Below are 13669 nucleotides of genomic sequence, written 5' to 3'. Positions count from 1 at the left end.
CAGCATTTCCTTATCAAATGTTTCCCTTCTTTCATTTCTTTAACACGTTTTCATCTGTTTTCTGTCATTACACGTGATTTAGTGCTTTTACACTTCATCTGCACTTTTTTCTGCTCTTCTATTTTAACGACCTTTTAACCTTCTGTCAGTAACTTTAATTGCCACTTCAACGTTCAGCTGTTTCAGTACCTCAGCTATTTCAAACGCTCCATCTGCAAGTCTAGTGCAGTTATTTATTTTTATAAATCACTGCTGAACAAGAAACAATGGATAATTATTGTTGTTCTCTGCTGACCAGTCGAACAGTTTTAAAATCAAGCCACGTCGTAAAAAAAACCTACAACTTTGTGTAAAATCTAGTTGCCTTTGTTTGCGTTTACCACGCTGTGCTGGGAGTTTCTGTATCCACGCCCTCTCCTGAAAGTGTACAACAAATAAAAAGGCTCCTAGTTCTCCAACTTTAAATCAGTCTTCCTCTGTCTCGAACTGTAAGAGGAACATTTTTGGGATTATTAGACAGAATTAGCAATGAAGGATCTGACACTGGCGTTCTTCCGCTTTATAATCAATGAGCTTCTATGACACACAAGCAAACGTGCAATTTTTATGACGTAACGTGACATTTGGCAGGAAAAGTTAGAAAGATTCTCCCTCAGTGTAAAATAATGTCGCTACTCTGTTCCAAAGGCAGATTACTTTTTCTCACTGGAACCACTAAGACCACATCAATCACCACCAGCAATGAAACAGTGATAGCGAGTAATAATTAATGAACTCACAGCAGTGTGAAATGTCTCCAGTAAACCCCCCCGCCACCACTTCCAAATTCCTCTCTCACTACCTTCATGTCTCCCCCCCCAATCTTCCTCCCTCTGCTCTCATTCCCTCCCTCTTTTTTCTTCTTCTTTCTCACTCAAGCCATGACTTGCACTCGTTTGCCCCCACCTCTTTTTCCCTTGCAACCAACAACATTCCTTCATCCTGAGACTCTTTCCTCTGTAACAAAAGCGGGAAAACACAGAGGGTGTTGATCAGGAAGAAATGCTACCCTGTCGGTTGTGTGTGTGTGTTCATGTGCCCAGGTTTTGACTGTTTGTATATATATTCAACAGTGACGACGTGATTGTGATTAGGCCCCGGCTGCAGTCTGTCGCCATGGTAGCATGCGTAAAATCACTGTCAATAATGTCCAATGTTGTGGGAGTTCCCCCCTCAAACACCAGTGAGTCATCAGCTGCACTCCCACAGAGAAACACCACCACCATCATGCTCAGTGACAAAGACATGAGACACCAAACACATGGAGAAAATCTATCGCCTGCCCACAAAAAAAAAAAAAGTTGTTGAAATAGTGGCTGGTTTGATCCTTTGCATGTGTGTAGACAGAAAGAAAGAGAGGGTGGGACTGGGAGAAAAGAGTGGGGTGGGAAGTGTGTGTGTGTGTGTGGGGGGGGGCAGAAAAGGAGGCAGAGATGTGAGCAAGCGAGAAAGAGAGAGAGAGAGAGAGAGAGACAGAGAGAGAGAGAGAGAGAGAGAGACTCTTGTCTGGGGTGTGGATTTAAAAAGAGGGCGGGGTGAAAGTGGGCGGACGGGTAGTTTTCTAGTGTTTGTGCATTTAGACTCTGAGTCTGAAATTAGTGTCACTGAGAGCAGGAGGAATTAAACGTGTAGAGACAGACAGCCACCAAACGGTAAGTCAAAGATTCTTCTTCTGCTTTTTGATTCCCGCTGTATTTCTCACTTCTCTAACGCTGCTGAACGGAGTGGTGTCAGGACAGGAGCTGCTTCAGGTTTCTTTACTTTACTTTTTATATAAGAAAAACAAATGATGATGAGAAACACAGTAAAGGCAGGTGTGTATGTGTGTGTGTGTGTGTGTGTGTGTGTGTGTGGGGGGGGGCAGAAAAGGAGGCAGAGATGTGAGCAAGCGAGAAAGAGAGAGAGAGAGAGAGAGAGACAGAGAGAGAGAGAGAGAGAGAGAGAGACTCTTGTCTGGGGTGTGGATTTAAAAAGAGGGCGGGGTGAAAGTGGGCGGACGGGTAGTTTTCTAGTGTTTGTGCATTTAGACTCTGAGTCTGAAATTAGTGTCACTGAGAGCAGGAGGAATTAAACGTGTAGAGACAGACAGCCACCAAACGGTAAGTCAAAGATTCTTCTTCTGCTTTTTGATTCCCGCTGTATTTCTCACTTCTCTAACGCTGCTGAACGGAGTGGTGTCAGGACAGGAGCTGCTTCAGGTTTCTTTACTTTACTTTTTATATAAGAAAAACAAATGATGATGAGAAACACAGTAAAGGCAGGTGTGGGTGTGTGTGTGTGTGTGTTGTGTGTGTGTGTGTGTGTGTGTGTGTGTGTGTGTTCACCTCAAATATACCTGTTCACCTCCACAGGCAACTTTGCTTCTGAATGACAGTAAGTTCTTCATTACTGGGCAGGTGAGGCTGGTTTCCAGATGTGTTCCTGCAGCTGTTCGCTTACTGAAGTGACTAGTCTGAAAGTTAAACTGTGTAAAAGGCATCAGGACTGCATTAGCTCTCTCCAAATCTACCGTCAGCCACATGTATTCTATTTTGTGTAATGGAAAATATGCCACATCCAGGCCTGATCTAGAAACCCCGGCAGGAACAGCTGACACATCTTGTGTTTTCAGGAGAGATTATTGAAAGACATTTGATCAAAGTACTCAACGAGTATGTTTTAAATTAAAGCGTCCAACTGCTGAGCAGTCACTTTTTATTTCTTTTTTCCATCCAGAAGTTGTTCATTAAAGTTTGGTCATCTGTCAGAAGACAACTTGTCTGTATTTGTGCCGCAGCACGTCAGGCAGAAATGACACAGAGCAAATATTTACAAACTCAATCTCTCACTCCACCGCAGCCGTGTGAGGCGGATGAAAGGTGGGAAACACGTCTTGAAGACATGTGTAAGGCATGATCACACGTGTATCAGTGTGCCCTCGGCGCTCCATGTCTGTATATGAGCGCGGTTGCGTGTGAGCGAGAGGGAGCTGGCAAGCGTGTGTGTGTGTGTGTGTGTGTGTGTGTGTGTGTGGACCCAGCCCTTGACCACTCCTTCGCCGTGGAGGGAACCAGCACATACCAGATGTGCCTCTTCCTCTGTTCACACCCAGGGGCAGCCTCCACACTGGAACCAGCCACAGATAGTTCACATACAAATAAGAGAAGATACTGATCAAAAAATCTCAGATTTAATTCATATCTCACGCAGCGTGTGATAGTGTGTAGTAATTGAAACGAGGGGGAATTGGGCGTGGGCCAGCAGGTATTCTTTACGGTTATTTTAAGGAGTGGCGGGTTTAATGTTGAAGTACAAGACAAGTCCAAACTCATCTGCCTGCAATGAACTTCCCTCCTTAATGCTCTCTCCCTCTCAATACCAACAACATGTTTTTACCCAGGGATGATTTAGTTCACTGACGTCCGTCTTCACAAATATACAGCAACACACATATAGAGATATGAAGATTATCTGGCAGTCTGTTTCCAGGCTTTTCACTGGGAGTGCGTTAGCTGTAACTCAAAGTAATTAGAAGTTGTGAAGCCACACCCAGAGCGGGTGCCAGGTCTGGGCCTTGCTTTGAGTGTGTTTATGAAGATTTGTGCGTATATGTGTGTGTGTGTGTGTGTGTGTGTGTGTGTGTGTGTGTGTGTGTGTGTGTGTGTGTGTGTGTGTGTGTGCTTGGAGCTGTCATTAATGGCTCCCTGTCTGAAACCGAGCAGGAAGTGTGCAGCCTTTGTTGTAGCCCACGTTTGATTCTTTCTTTTCAGTGTGTGTGTGTGTGTGTGTGCGTGTGTGGTTTTTCTTTAAGTTGAATGAGTTCTCCAGTTATATTCATCTTGCATAATAATAAGGGTGGAAAGCGGTGTAACGAGTTTTGCCTTTGTGCCTCCCTCTCTCCAGCACAGTCATCATGCTGATCCTCCTCGCCGCCATCTTTGCCCTGCACATCCTCTGCATCATCCTCCTCCTGGTGGCTACTATTGACAATGTAAGTATGACTGAGTTTTAACTCCACATACCTGTACAGCGCATCATTCCACACGCCCACACACGAAGCCATATGCACAGCTACATAGGTTTACAGCCTCAGGGCCGTACTTGCCACGGCCTAATCCCCGACTTCCTCCCCATTTTGAGCATTAAAATGACAGCGGTGAAGAGTTATGTGCATCGCTAAGAGAAGCCGACAGAAAGCAAAGAGTCGAGACCGATGAGTGATCAGCTGCTCACCTCGCTTTCATCACTCCAGGCCTTCTTCATTCCTTCTCTGTCAATGGTCCACTGTTCTTCTCAGGGCCACATATCTGACATACCTGGACGACAGATGGGGCCGCCCACGGTGCCGTCACCCTGACTGTGTGCATGTAAACTGCAGGCGAGGTGTCAGTCAGACGGTGTGCCAGCACACGCTGTACACGCTGTACACGCTGTACACGCTGTACATGTATATATGTGACATTCTTGCCTGTGTTTTAGTGACTGTTACATACCGGAGTGAGAATTGTGGAATAACACAGCCATCATGATTGTTGTCCCTTCGCCTGCAGCTTCACGTCATGACACGGGCTGAACACACTCTGCTGCTGTGTTTACTACTGCTCCTGTTTTGAATCCTCCTCTTTTTCTTGTTTGTTTCTTTGGCCTCATCCGTTTTCCTTTAGCGTGTAAAAGGGCTGTTTTTTATTTTTGCAACCGCTGCACCAGAGTTGCAACATGATTTGAAATGCTCTTGTCCCTCCTCAGGCCTGGTGGATGACTGACACTATCGCCACTGACGTGTGGGCCCGGTGGGTGTTGCAGAACGGAGTGTGGAACTACACCGATCTCCCCTCAGGATCACACTACCCACAGGGTAAGACCTGTCCTGCAGAGACGTAGAGTGAGGACAACATGCATGAACACACAACACAGAAATAATTCTAAACCAGTGGCTGAAAAATCTGCCATTCATTAAAAACATATAAAGGAATTAATGCAAAAATCCCCAAAATCAAAGCAATATAAAAATATCTTTGGGTATCCTTTATTAAGGGTTTAATACTCAAAAATGCTAAAAGCTAATCTGCGTCCTCGGGGCTGTGTGGGTGTGGTCTTATCACATTTGATTGACAGCTAAACAAACAATCCACCAACTGTCACCAGATCCCGATTCAAGCGTTGCAAAATCCTGATTGGTGCATGGAAATAGGTGACGTCACCTTTTTTTTTTTCCTCTAGCTGTGTTGATTTGACTCGCAGTCAGAGGCTGATTGTAGTTTTGATGATCAGTCATGTTTTGAGAGCTGTGTGACGCACCTTCAAAGTGATGTGACAAAGATCTTTTCAAGACGTTTTGTTTTACTGTGGTGTCTTGCCAGAACCTGCACATGTAAATCAGCTGGGGACAGTTTACAGTTATCCAAATTATTATTATTATTATTCATTTGATTTATTTTGCATTGCAAATTCAAACCTGCAAAGCTCAAAATGATGCTGCCTTATAACACAAAAGAGATGAATTATAATTTATAATAATTGAAAGTAATGAATTGTGTTTATCTGAGCTTTGCCTAGTGAGGGGGTAAAGCTTCGGTTATAGTCCAACTTTCAGTCTTCAAAACCAAACCAAAAGGAAGTGTATGTCTTTATATGGCACCATAATCAGGAGGTTTTAAAATCAGTGTTTCCTAGGTGTGTCAATATGATCAACACACGCCCACACACGCACACAAACACACACACGTGCACACACACCTCATGTTGCTCTCTCTCTGGCTCCCCCTGCAGATTACCTCCAGGCAGTGCAGGCCAGCTCGGTGTTAGCTTGTATATTCTCCATCCTGGGCATCTTTGTGTTTGTGGCTCAGCTCTTCACCCTCGACAAAGGACGGAGGTTCACCATCTCCGGCATCTTTCAGTTCCTGGCCTGTGAGTGTTTTATTGTGTGTGTCTTTCATCTTGTATGTCTTCCATCTTCCCTGCCCTCCACTGATGTCCACGTTTCCCCCCTCTCTCTCCAGGCCTGTGCATCATGATTGCAGCCTCCATCTACACAGACCGCTTCCACATCGATGGGCAGACTGGTTGGTACGGTCACTCCTTCATCCTGGCCTGGATCGCCTTCGCTCTCACGTTCATCTCCTCCATCACTTACTTTGTGCTACGCAAGAAGACGGCGTGAGAAGGACACTAGAGCTTGCTCCAACCTGCCCAACACCTCCGGCTGGATCTGCTCTCTCAGCTAAAAATCTGGGTTTAGTTACAGTGAGGTGGAGTTTATATTTGCCTGTGTTGGACGTCAGATTTGAGCTGCTAATGTTTATTCAGCGACAGATACAGCAGACCTGTTGATCCTCTCAAATACATACTGGTGTTTAATGGAGTCTGGTTCCAGTTTTGGTTCTTTCTGCAGTAACAGGCAAACTCAGTTAATCACAGATGTATTTGAGTGTATTTTTCAAACCAGAGTTTGGCCTTGATTTCTTGGGGACATCTAAGAATTAAGAATATTTTTGTAGTTATCTGAAGAAAGATGGTCTGATAAATTAAGTTCCATCACTGTTTCTGTCTTGTACCAAAAGCAGGTTGAAGAGTAAAATCTGTAGTCTTTATTTTTTGTGTAATGTACATTTATATATGGAAATGAGTGCTGGATAAAAAGGGGAGAGTTTATGATTTTAGTATATAGTGTTTTCGATATGATATTGTTAGTATTGTTATCTGCTCTGGTCTGACTTCATGCAATGTGCCACTAATTAAACAAGAGTGTAACTACAACGTGATGCCATCAGTTTTCAAAGTGCCTGGAAAATTTGTGCCTGTTGGAAGAAATTAAAAGTCACATGTCATAGATTTGTGTGTAATCTAATGATAAGACTACGCAAGGATATAAAGCGTGTAATCAGTGGTGTAACACTGTTTGTTTTATAATTATTTGTGATTAGGAAAAACATCAAACCGGTTTAAGTGTTATAGTACAACAGCTTCATGAGGAACTATCAAACTAATAAAGAGACATAAAGTGGTGGGTTTTTTTTTTCCAAACTCGTCAGAGTAACGACCTTGTGAGATCTGCCTTTGTTACACTCACGTATGAAACTTGCAATATTACATAAATCAGATATCCTGCCTGGGTGAGAATGAGGTCATATACCACTAACACGTCAACCTTTCATATACCCTCGATCACGTCAGCTCTGTTTCAACACAATGTGACTCCTCAAGTGTGAGGTATAATGTGTAAATATGTTTTGTTTCCCATGATGCTCCATATGTCCAATGCTGTTTTATTTTTGCTACTGTTACTTGGCAACGACAATGACAATGATTTTTACTACATTAAAACTTGATTTTCAACTTACTGAAGGTGTGATTTGTTTTCTTCTCCGTGTGTTATGAGCAGGACTAAACAGTAGAGGTCAAATATTCCAGTGGCTTCTATCTTCTTATTTATTTTATATCAATTTTGTACATGATTAATTGTTTCTGCCTCATGTTCACTTTACAACACCGTGTTTGACGTGGCCTTCTTTATTAGAAGAGAGTGATTATGATCAACGCTAATTACTTGCATTCATTGAGTCACTGGACTGTAAATGTAAATTCAGAGCGCATGAGAGACAACGACAAACATCAAACTGCAAGTTCAGAGTGGGCTGTAGTCCTCCTCGCGGTCGTAACGGTTCGCATGGTGTCCCGGCAGGGTCATGTGGACGGAGACGGAGGGGGAGGGTGAGGGGAGGGACAGGCGGTGGAACGGGGACGCGGGCGCAGGATGTGGGGGAGGAGGAGGGAAGGAGTCCGAGTGGGGGAGAGGAAGCGAGTGGGAGTGCGTGAGCCTCGGAGTAGTGGCGGAGGACGGTGGCTTCGCAGTCGGGGGCTCATAGTAAGGAGACAGGTGGGAGATCCGGGGAGGGGACGGCGGACAGGCCAGGGTGATGGCTGGGTTCGGAGGCGTGTAGTAAGGAGCCGGCGGCAGGAGCCCCACGAAGTTAAAGCTGCAGGCGTTGAGGCCGGAGGCACGTCTGGGTCCCACCATCAGCACCTTCTTGGTGTAGTTGTTGAGGGTGGAGACGCCGGCAGACATGCAGACGGTGAAGGCAAACCAGGCCACACTGAAGACAGAGAGACACAGAGGGACAGAGAGAGGCTGAAACAGGGGGTTCGTTCCCTAAGATAAATAAAGTATCTATCTATCTATCTATCTATCTATCTATCTATCTATCTGTCCGTGTGTGTGTGAGATCTGTGTCTACAGTGTGTGTAATGAACTCACTAGAACGCCCAGGAGTAGCCGTAGCTGTGAGGTTTGAAATCCTCCGGTCCCATTGAGACAGTGGTCTGAAACACCTGCATGAACATCATGTGACCCACCATCCCAAGCAGACCTGAGAAGACAAGGTGGGAGGGATCATTTGTAATACTGGCCATCCCATGTTGTCATTTCGCTTCACGTATATATGTAAAAAGTTTTCCGTACCTGCCAGGACTGTGAAGACGGCAGCAAAAGCGTTGAGCAGCTGACCCCAGCGCTGCGTGGAGGGGCAACAGGCCCGGATACACAACTGCACACACAGCAGGACGCAGCTGATTGACAGCAGACCTACATACATGATCTCCAGCGACAGTGACAGCCACATCATTGCTGCGGCGGGAGGAGGAGACAGATGAAGACATGGATTTCAAACAACAAAGAATAAAAGCGCCCCCCCCCACATGCAGGAAGAAAGTGTTGAATCTATTTACCTTTTTCAGATCCAGGAGTCAAAGTGTGAAAGCCTCGACACTTCTCCTCTAGAAATCAAAAGACGAAACGTCAACGTAGTTACTGACAATAAATCAGCCTTATACTTACAGGAAATTGGACTATTTGCACTGGAGAGCTTTCAGTAAAACCCGCAGCTGATGATTTGTGAACGTAACAGTGCAGCACCGTGTCTCTATATTGTATCTCATCAAATTACTGCGTGACTAACCAGACTGAGGTAACAGTTTGCACAGTGTTTACACGGCCTTAAGTGACCTGATGGGAGATTATAAGATTTGTTCGGTATAAATCTGGAAGGGTGGGGTCTGCAGGAAAAACCAAAATAAGACTTTGTCAGTATCTGGTAATGTTTTCATTTTCACTTATTCTTTTCCACATGACAGCATTTTGTTTTCACTCCCAAAATGAGTATTTTTCCACCACTGCTAGCAATGGCATTAAAAAAAATACACACACACACACACACAGCAAATAACCAGTTTCTGCTGTCAGTTAAGCTTCTTTGCGGCTTGTTTACCAACGTGTTTACACAACAGCTGCAATAATCAGGGTATCGTATTTGGCATTCGCCATAAAAGCTCAACACACTTAAGAAAAACAGATGCAGACAGACAAAACAAGCAAGTAAGGATACAGATAGAAAACATAATACAGAGAACATGTTCACCAACCTGCATGGACTACTGTTCACATGCTTTAAATGACTGCGCTACGGAGTTTACAATAAATACAAGAAAAAATATCATAATATCACAACAGTCATCAGTGTAACAGTCATTAACATAAACAGGACTGACTATTGAAGCTGCAGGGACAAAATCATGGGCCATCATGGGGAAGCAGGAACAAAAGCTGTGAGCACAAATCTGACATATTTCGAATTGATGTAGCTAACAGAAGCTAACAGTAGCTAACAGTAGCTAACAGTAGCTTTCAGTTGTCTGTTTACACATATCCAGCAGATACAAAACATGATTAGCATTCAATTGTATTCCTGGTGAATGTAAGTCCGATATTGAGTCTCCTTTTAGCTCCGTTTTTGGTCTCCTCCACCTCCCGAGGGAAATATCCCTTTAGCCCTTTAGCAGCTAAATTCTCTACGATGTTCATATTCGGTGGTGCGCTAGCTCGTCGCTAACTTTGTCTGTCTGCTGTTTGGTGATGAGCAGCTAGTGTGCAGTGAGTTTTTTAGAGCTTTTTCATTAAAAAAAAAGAGAAAAGAAAAGAATTGATAATGGACTGAAACAGTAGAGTTGCCGGGCAGAAAACCAAAACAATGAGCTGAAAATGCACAAAAAAGAAAAGCTCGGTAGAGCTGAGGGTAATGGCGGGTGGGTACATAACCTACAAGTAGATTCATTGTTAATATATTGATTATTGCTGCTTTAAGGAAAAGCATTTTGTATACTATTACTGCATCTATATTAAATATTAAACCATATATGTAAATCTCCAAAATAAAATCATGAAAGGGAAATTTACGGATCTTAGAGCAAGTTCACCTCCACATTTGTTTTCACCTCTGCCAACAATCAGACACCATGCTGACTGGCTTATATATAACTGACAACATAAGTCAGTTGTAACTTTTGGCTGAACTTCAGTATCACTCAAACTCAAGTCGCAAATCAGCTGCAAATGAGACGGTGAACACCCGGGCTGATGTTTGTGAATCCTATTAACCTTTCTTTCTCTCTCTGGGTTTCTAATCCATAATTGAGTCATGCTGTTGAAGTCTAAATCTCAGCGAGCAGAACACACACAAATGATAATCCTCTTTGGGCTGAGCGCATACACACACACACACACACACACACACACACACACACACACTCAACTCAGTCCCTCCCTTAAACACACATTTACACACACCAAATGAACACACCTGAGAACTCAATTCATAACATCACCTTGGATTTTTGTGACCTATTTCATTGTCTGTTGCACTAGTGCCACAGATGCAATACAATTTGTTTCAGTGTGTGGATCCTCATCTCACCTTGAATATATCCTCTACCACACACACACACACACACACAACACACACACACACACACACACACACACACACACAACCTGATAATCACATATGTCCAGGGGCACACTCATGAAATCCCTTACAATGACACTGATTGTACACTGCGGCTGTGGCCACATCTTTTACTGAGCTTCTGTTTAGATTTTCTTTTGTAAAAAAATCCAGTTTTCTCTCATTTATAAATTTCCTCTATCTGCGTAATCCTCTCCGGGGTCACTGGTGATATGTCTAGTGCTTTTACTTTTTTAAAAAAAACTAAACAACTTCGTCCTTTGACCGTCCTCAGTGATCAGAGGAATTTTATTTTCTCTTACATTTCTTTCATTGCCCATCTGAACGCTACAGAAATCAGTAAAATGTTGTTAATATTTCAAAACTGTCTCATATATTTCCACCTGTTTCCCTCCCCTCTCTCTCTCTCTCTCTCTCTCTCTCTTTCTCTCTCTCTCTCTCTCTCTCTCTCTCTCTCTCTCTCTCTCTCTCACCCCATGCGTCTTTGTAGATGTTCTCCTCGCATGTCCAGAACAGGCCCGTGTGAAAGGTGGGAAAGACGAAGCGGTCGTCGCCCGTCTCCCAGGAGAAATCGATGCTGGAGGAGTTGGAGACGCCGGGGACGGGGATGCAGTTGCTGTGCTTGGCGGGCGAACAGAGCGGCTTGGGCACCTTCTGTTTACCCACGCACCAGTAGGAGGACATGATGGAAACTGCGCCCAGGAAGAGAGACGCGACCGTCTGGATGAAGGAGAGGCGAGGGGAGCGCATCTGCTTCAGGAACGCCATCACGCAGGTGCGGGGTTTTTTTTTAGGAGGGCTTGGACTGGGGGAGGAAAAGTAGGGACAGACGGAGAGAAGGTCAAATGTGCAAACTACAACACGCAAAAAAAAACAAAAAAAAAAAACAATGTCTGACAAGTGAATGAGTGGCTCAAGTTTTTCTCTGTTAGGCTACTTGACTTCAGGTACACCCTCCACTCTTGCGCGTCACTAAAAATATCACCAGCGTGTTATTAGTCTCCAAGGAGAGGCAGCTCTGCCCAATTGCCTGAGATGATTAGTGAGATGTTTGAAAGGGAAAGTGCGGGGGAGCCAGCGGTTTTACATGACTAATCACATCCAAAGAATAAAGAGACTGTGGCAGAGAAAAAGCAGCTCACTACTGGTAATTGGTGAGAAGACAGACAGTTAAATCACAGGAAAATAGGTGAAAATCGCTGTCGCCGTGGAACCTCTGCAGGAGACACAAGCTCAAACCAAAAGCCTGAGGACTTGATGTCAAGCAGTGAATTAAATTTGAAAGAAGGGGTGGAGGGGAAAAAAGCACTCACCTCCTCCAGACTCTCTTACGTCTTACTTTGTCCTCCGTCCTCTCATCAGGTAAGCGAGGGAAGGTGAAGGAAACATCCGACCCTGCTCCTCCACCCGTCTGCGCTCCTTTTCACTCTTCATCAGATAGCGAGGAGGAGTGATGGAGGATTTTGGCCGTCACACTGACCTCTGCGAGAAGAGTGACTGTCAGTCTTTATGATCCAACCCCAGTGGTCAGACACAACACACACACACAACACACACACACTCTCCTCTTTAATCCATCAGTATAAATCCAAAACAGACAACTCTGTTCCATCTGTTTTCATTTTGATTCCTAGACTTATTTTGATCTGTTTCATTCATCTCCTCTCCTCTTATCTGCCCCCCCCCCCCCAGCACTCCGGTGGATGATGTGTAAATCGACATGACCTTGAGAGGGTGAATAAATGTGGCAGATAAACACTGTTACTTGGGCCATATGGCTTTGCAGCACCATACGTGTAGAATTTCCAGTGACACCTGTTTGACTGTAGGAGGCGCTGCGGGTCAGAGCGGGTTATTTAATTACTGCAATCAACTGTTAATCACTTGACTGAAAAGGATTTGATGTTGTTGCCGGAAAAGGATCATGTGTCATAAATCATATCGTAAAACCAGTTGTTCCCAGTCTCTTCTGCGTGTTCACCTGTACGACCATTAACAGATGATCAGTTATTGTGCTGTTGCCGCTTGGAGACGCAACAGGAGATCAACGTTTCAACCTTTTATTCTTTACTTTTAACTATTTCATCTCTTTATGCATAACTTTTAAATATTTTACCATTTTTCCAAAGCATGTAGGTATTTCACTATTTACATGTTACTTTTAGGCATCATTTTCAACCATTTCTCCATTACTTTTAGCTATTTCAGTCATTTATATATTATTTTTGATCTATTTTTATCTATGATTACCTTTTGATTGATCACTTTTTGATTACTTTCAGCTATTTCAGTCATTTATATATTATTTTTGATCTATTTTTATCTATGATTACCTTTTGATTGATCACTTTTTGATTACTTTCAGCTATTTCAACATTTTATAAATTACTTTCCGTTGTTTATTCATGAATCTTTGCTTCTTTAACCTTTAATCTATGACTTGATGCTAACTATTTCAAGCATTTATCCATGGCTTATAGCTATTTCAACATTTTATCAATTTCTATCTGCTGTTTATTCATTGATTTAAGCTGTTGTAAACTTTTATCGATTACTTTATGCAACTATTTCAACCATTTGCACTTTAGCTATTTGTTCTCACTACTTTTAGCCTTTTAACTAATGTTAAGTTACAACTTTCTGCAGACTTTTTAATTTTCACTTAACATTTACCATGTTGCAGCTGATTCAATGTGTATGTACAGTGTCATTTTTAAATCAAATAGTAAATTTGATTTTTGATTAATTGATGTAACACTAAGCTGTTTTCACCTCCCCCTGGTTGAGAAACATTGTCCTAAGACATTGGAGCAAAATACATTAAATCTAAAACCTCAGGCACAAATTTACAC

At 43.3% G+C, this 13669-nt stretch overlaps 2 protein-coding genes and 1 long non-coding RNA gene across 3 annotated transcripts; 2 read left to right on the top strand and 1 right to left on the bottom strand.

Moving 5' to 3' along the window:
- The first annotated feature begins 1980 nt into the window (after window positions 1-1980).
- Window positions 1981-7360, top strand: LOC130184625 (epithelial membrane protein 2-like). Its single transcript, XM_056400606.1, has 5 exons — window positions 1981-2138; window positions 3922-4009; window positions 4765-4873; window positions 5788-5928; window positions 6021-7360. The coding sequence occupies exons 2-5, from the start codon at window positions 3932-3934 to the stop codon at window positions 6179-6181; spliced, it is 489 nt and encodes a 162-aa protein (XP_056256581.1). The 5' UTR covers window positions 1981-2138; window positions 3922-3931; the 3' UTR covers window positions 6182-7360.
- Window positions 7361-7413: 53 nt separating this feature from the next.
- LOC130184624 (germ cell-specific gene 1-like protein) lies at window positions 7414-12214 on the bottom strand. The gene is made up of 6 exons (XM_056400605.1): window positions 12131-12214; window positions 11291-11622; window positions 8746-8793; window positions 8480-8644; window positions 8276-8387; window positions 7414-8114 (listed from the first exon to the last, which is right to left on the bottom strand). The coding sequence occupies exons 2-6, from the start codon at window positions 11583-11585 to the stop codon at window positions 7646-7648; spliced, it is 1089 nt and encodes a 362-aa protein (XP_056256580.1). The 5' UTR covers window positions 11586-11622; window positions 12131-12214; the 3' UTR covers window positions 7414-7645.
- Window positions 11475-12769, top strand: LOC130184626 (uncharacterized). Its single transcript, XR_008830027.1, has 2 exons — window positions 11475-11592; window positions 12180-12769. It is a non-coding gene; the product is annotated as an uncharacterized LOC130184626 (long non-coding RNA).
- Window positions 12770-13669: the final 900 nt, after the last annotated feature.

Source organism: Seriola aureovittata, chromosome 17 (genome assembly GCF_021018895.1).
Source record: "Seriola aureovittata isolate HTS-2021-v1 ecotype China chromosome 17, ASM2101889v1, whole genome shotgun sequence".
Taxonomy (NCBI): Eukaryota; Metazoa; Chordata; class Actinopteri; order Carangiformes; family Carangidae; genus Seriola; species Seriola aureovittata.
The sequence above is the reverse complement of the archived record's forward strand: the minus strand, read 5'-3'. Positions and strand labels throughout refer to the sequence as shown.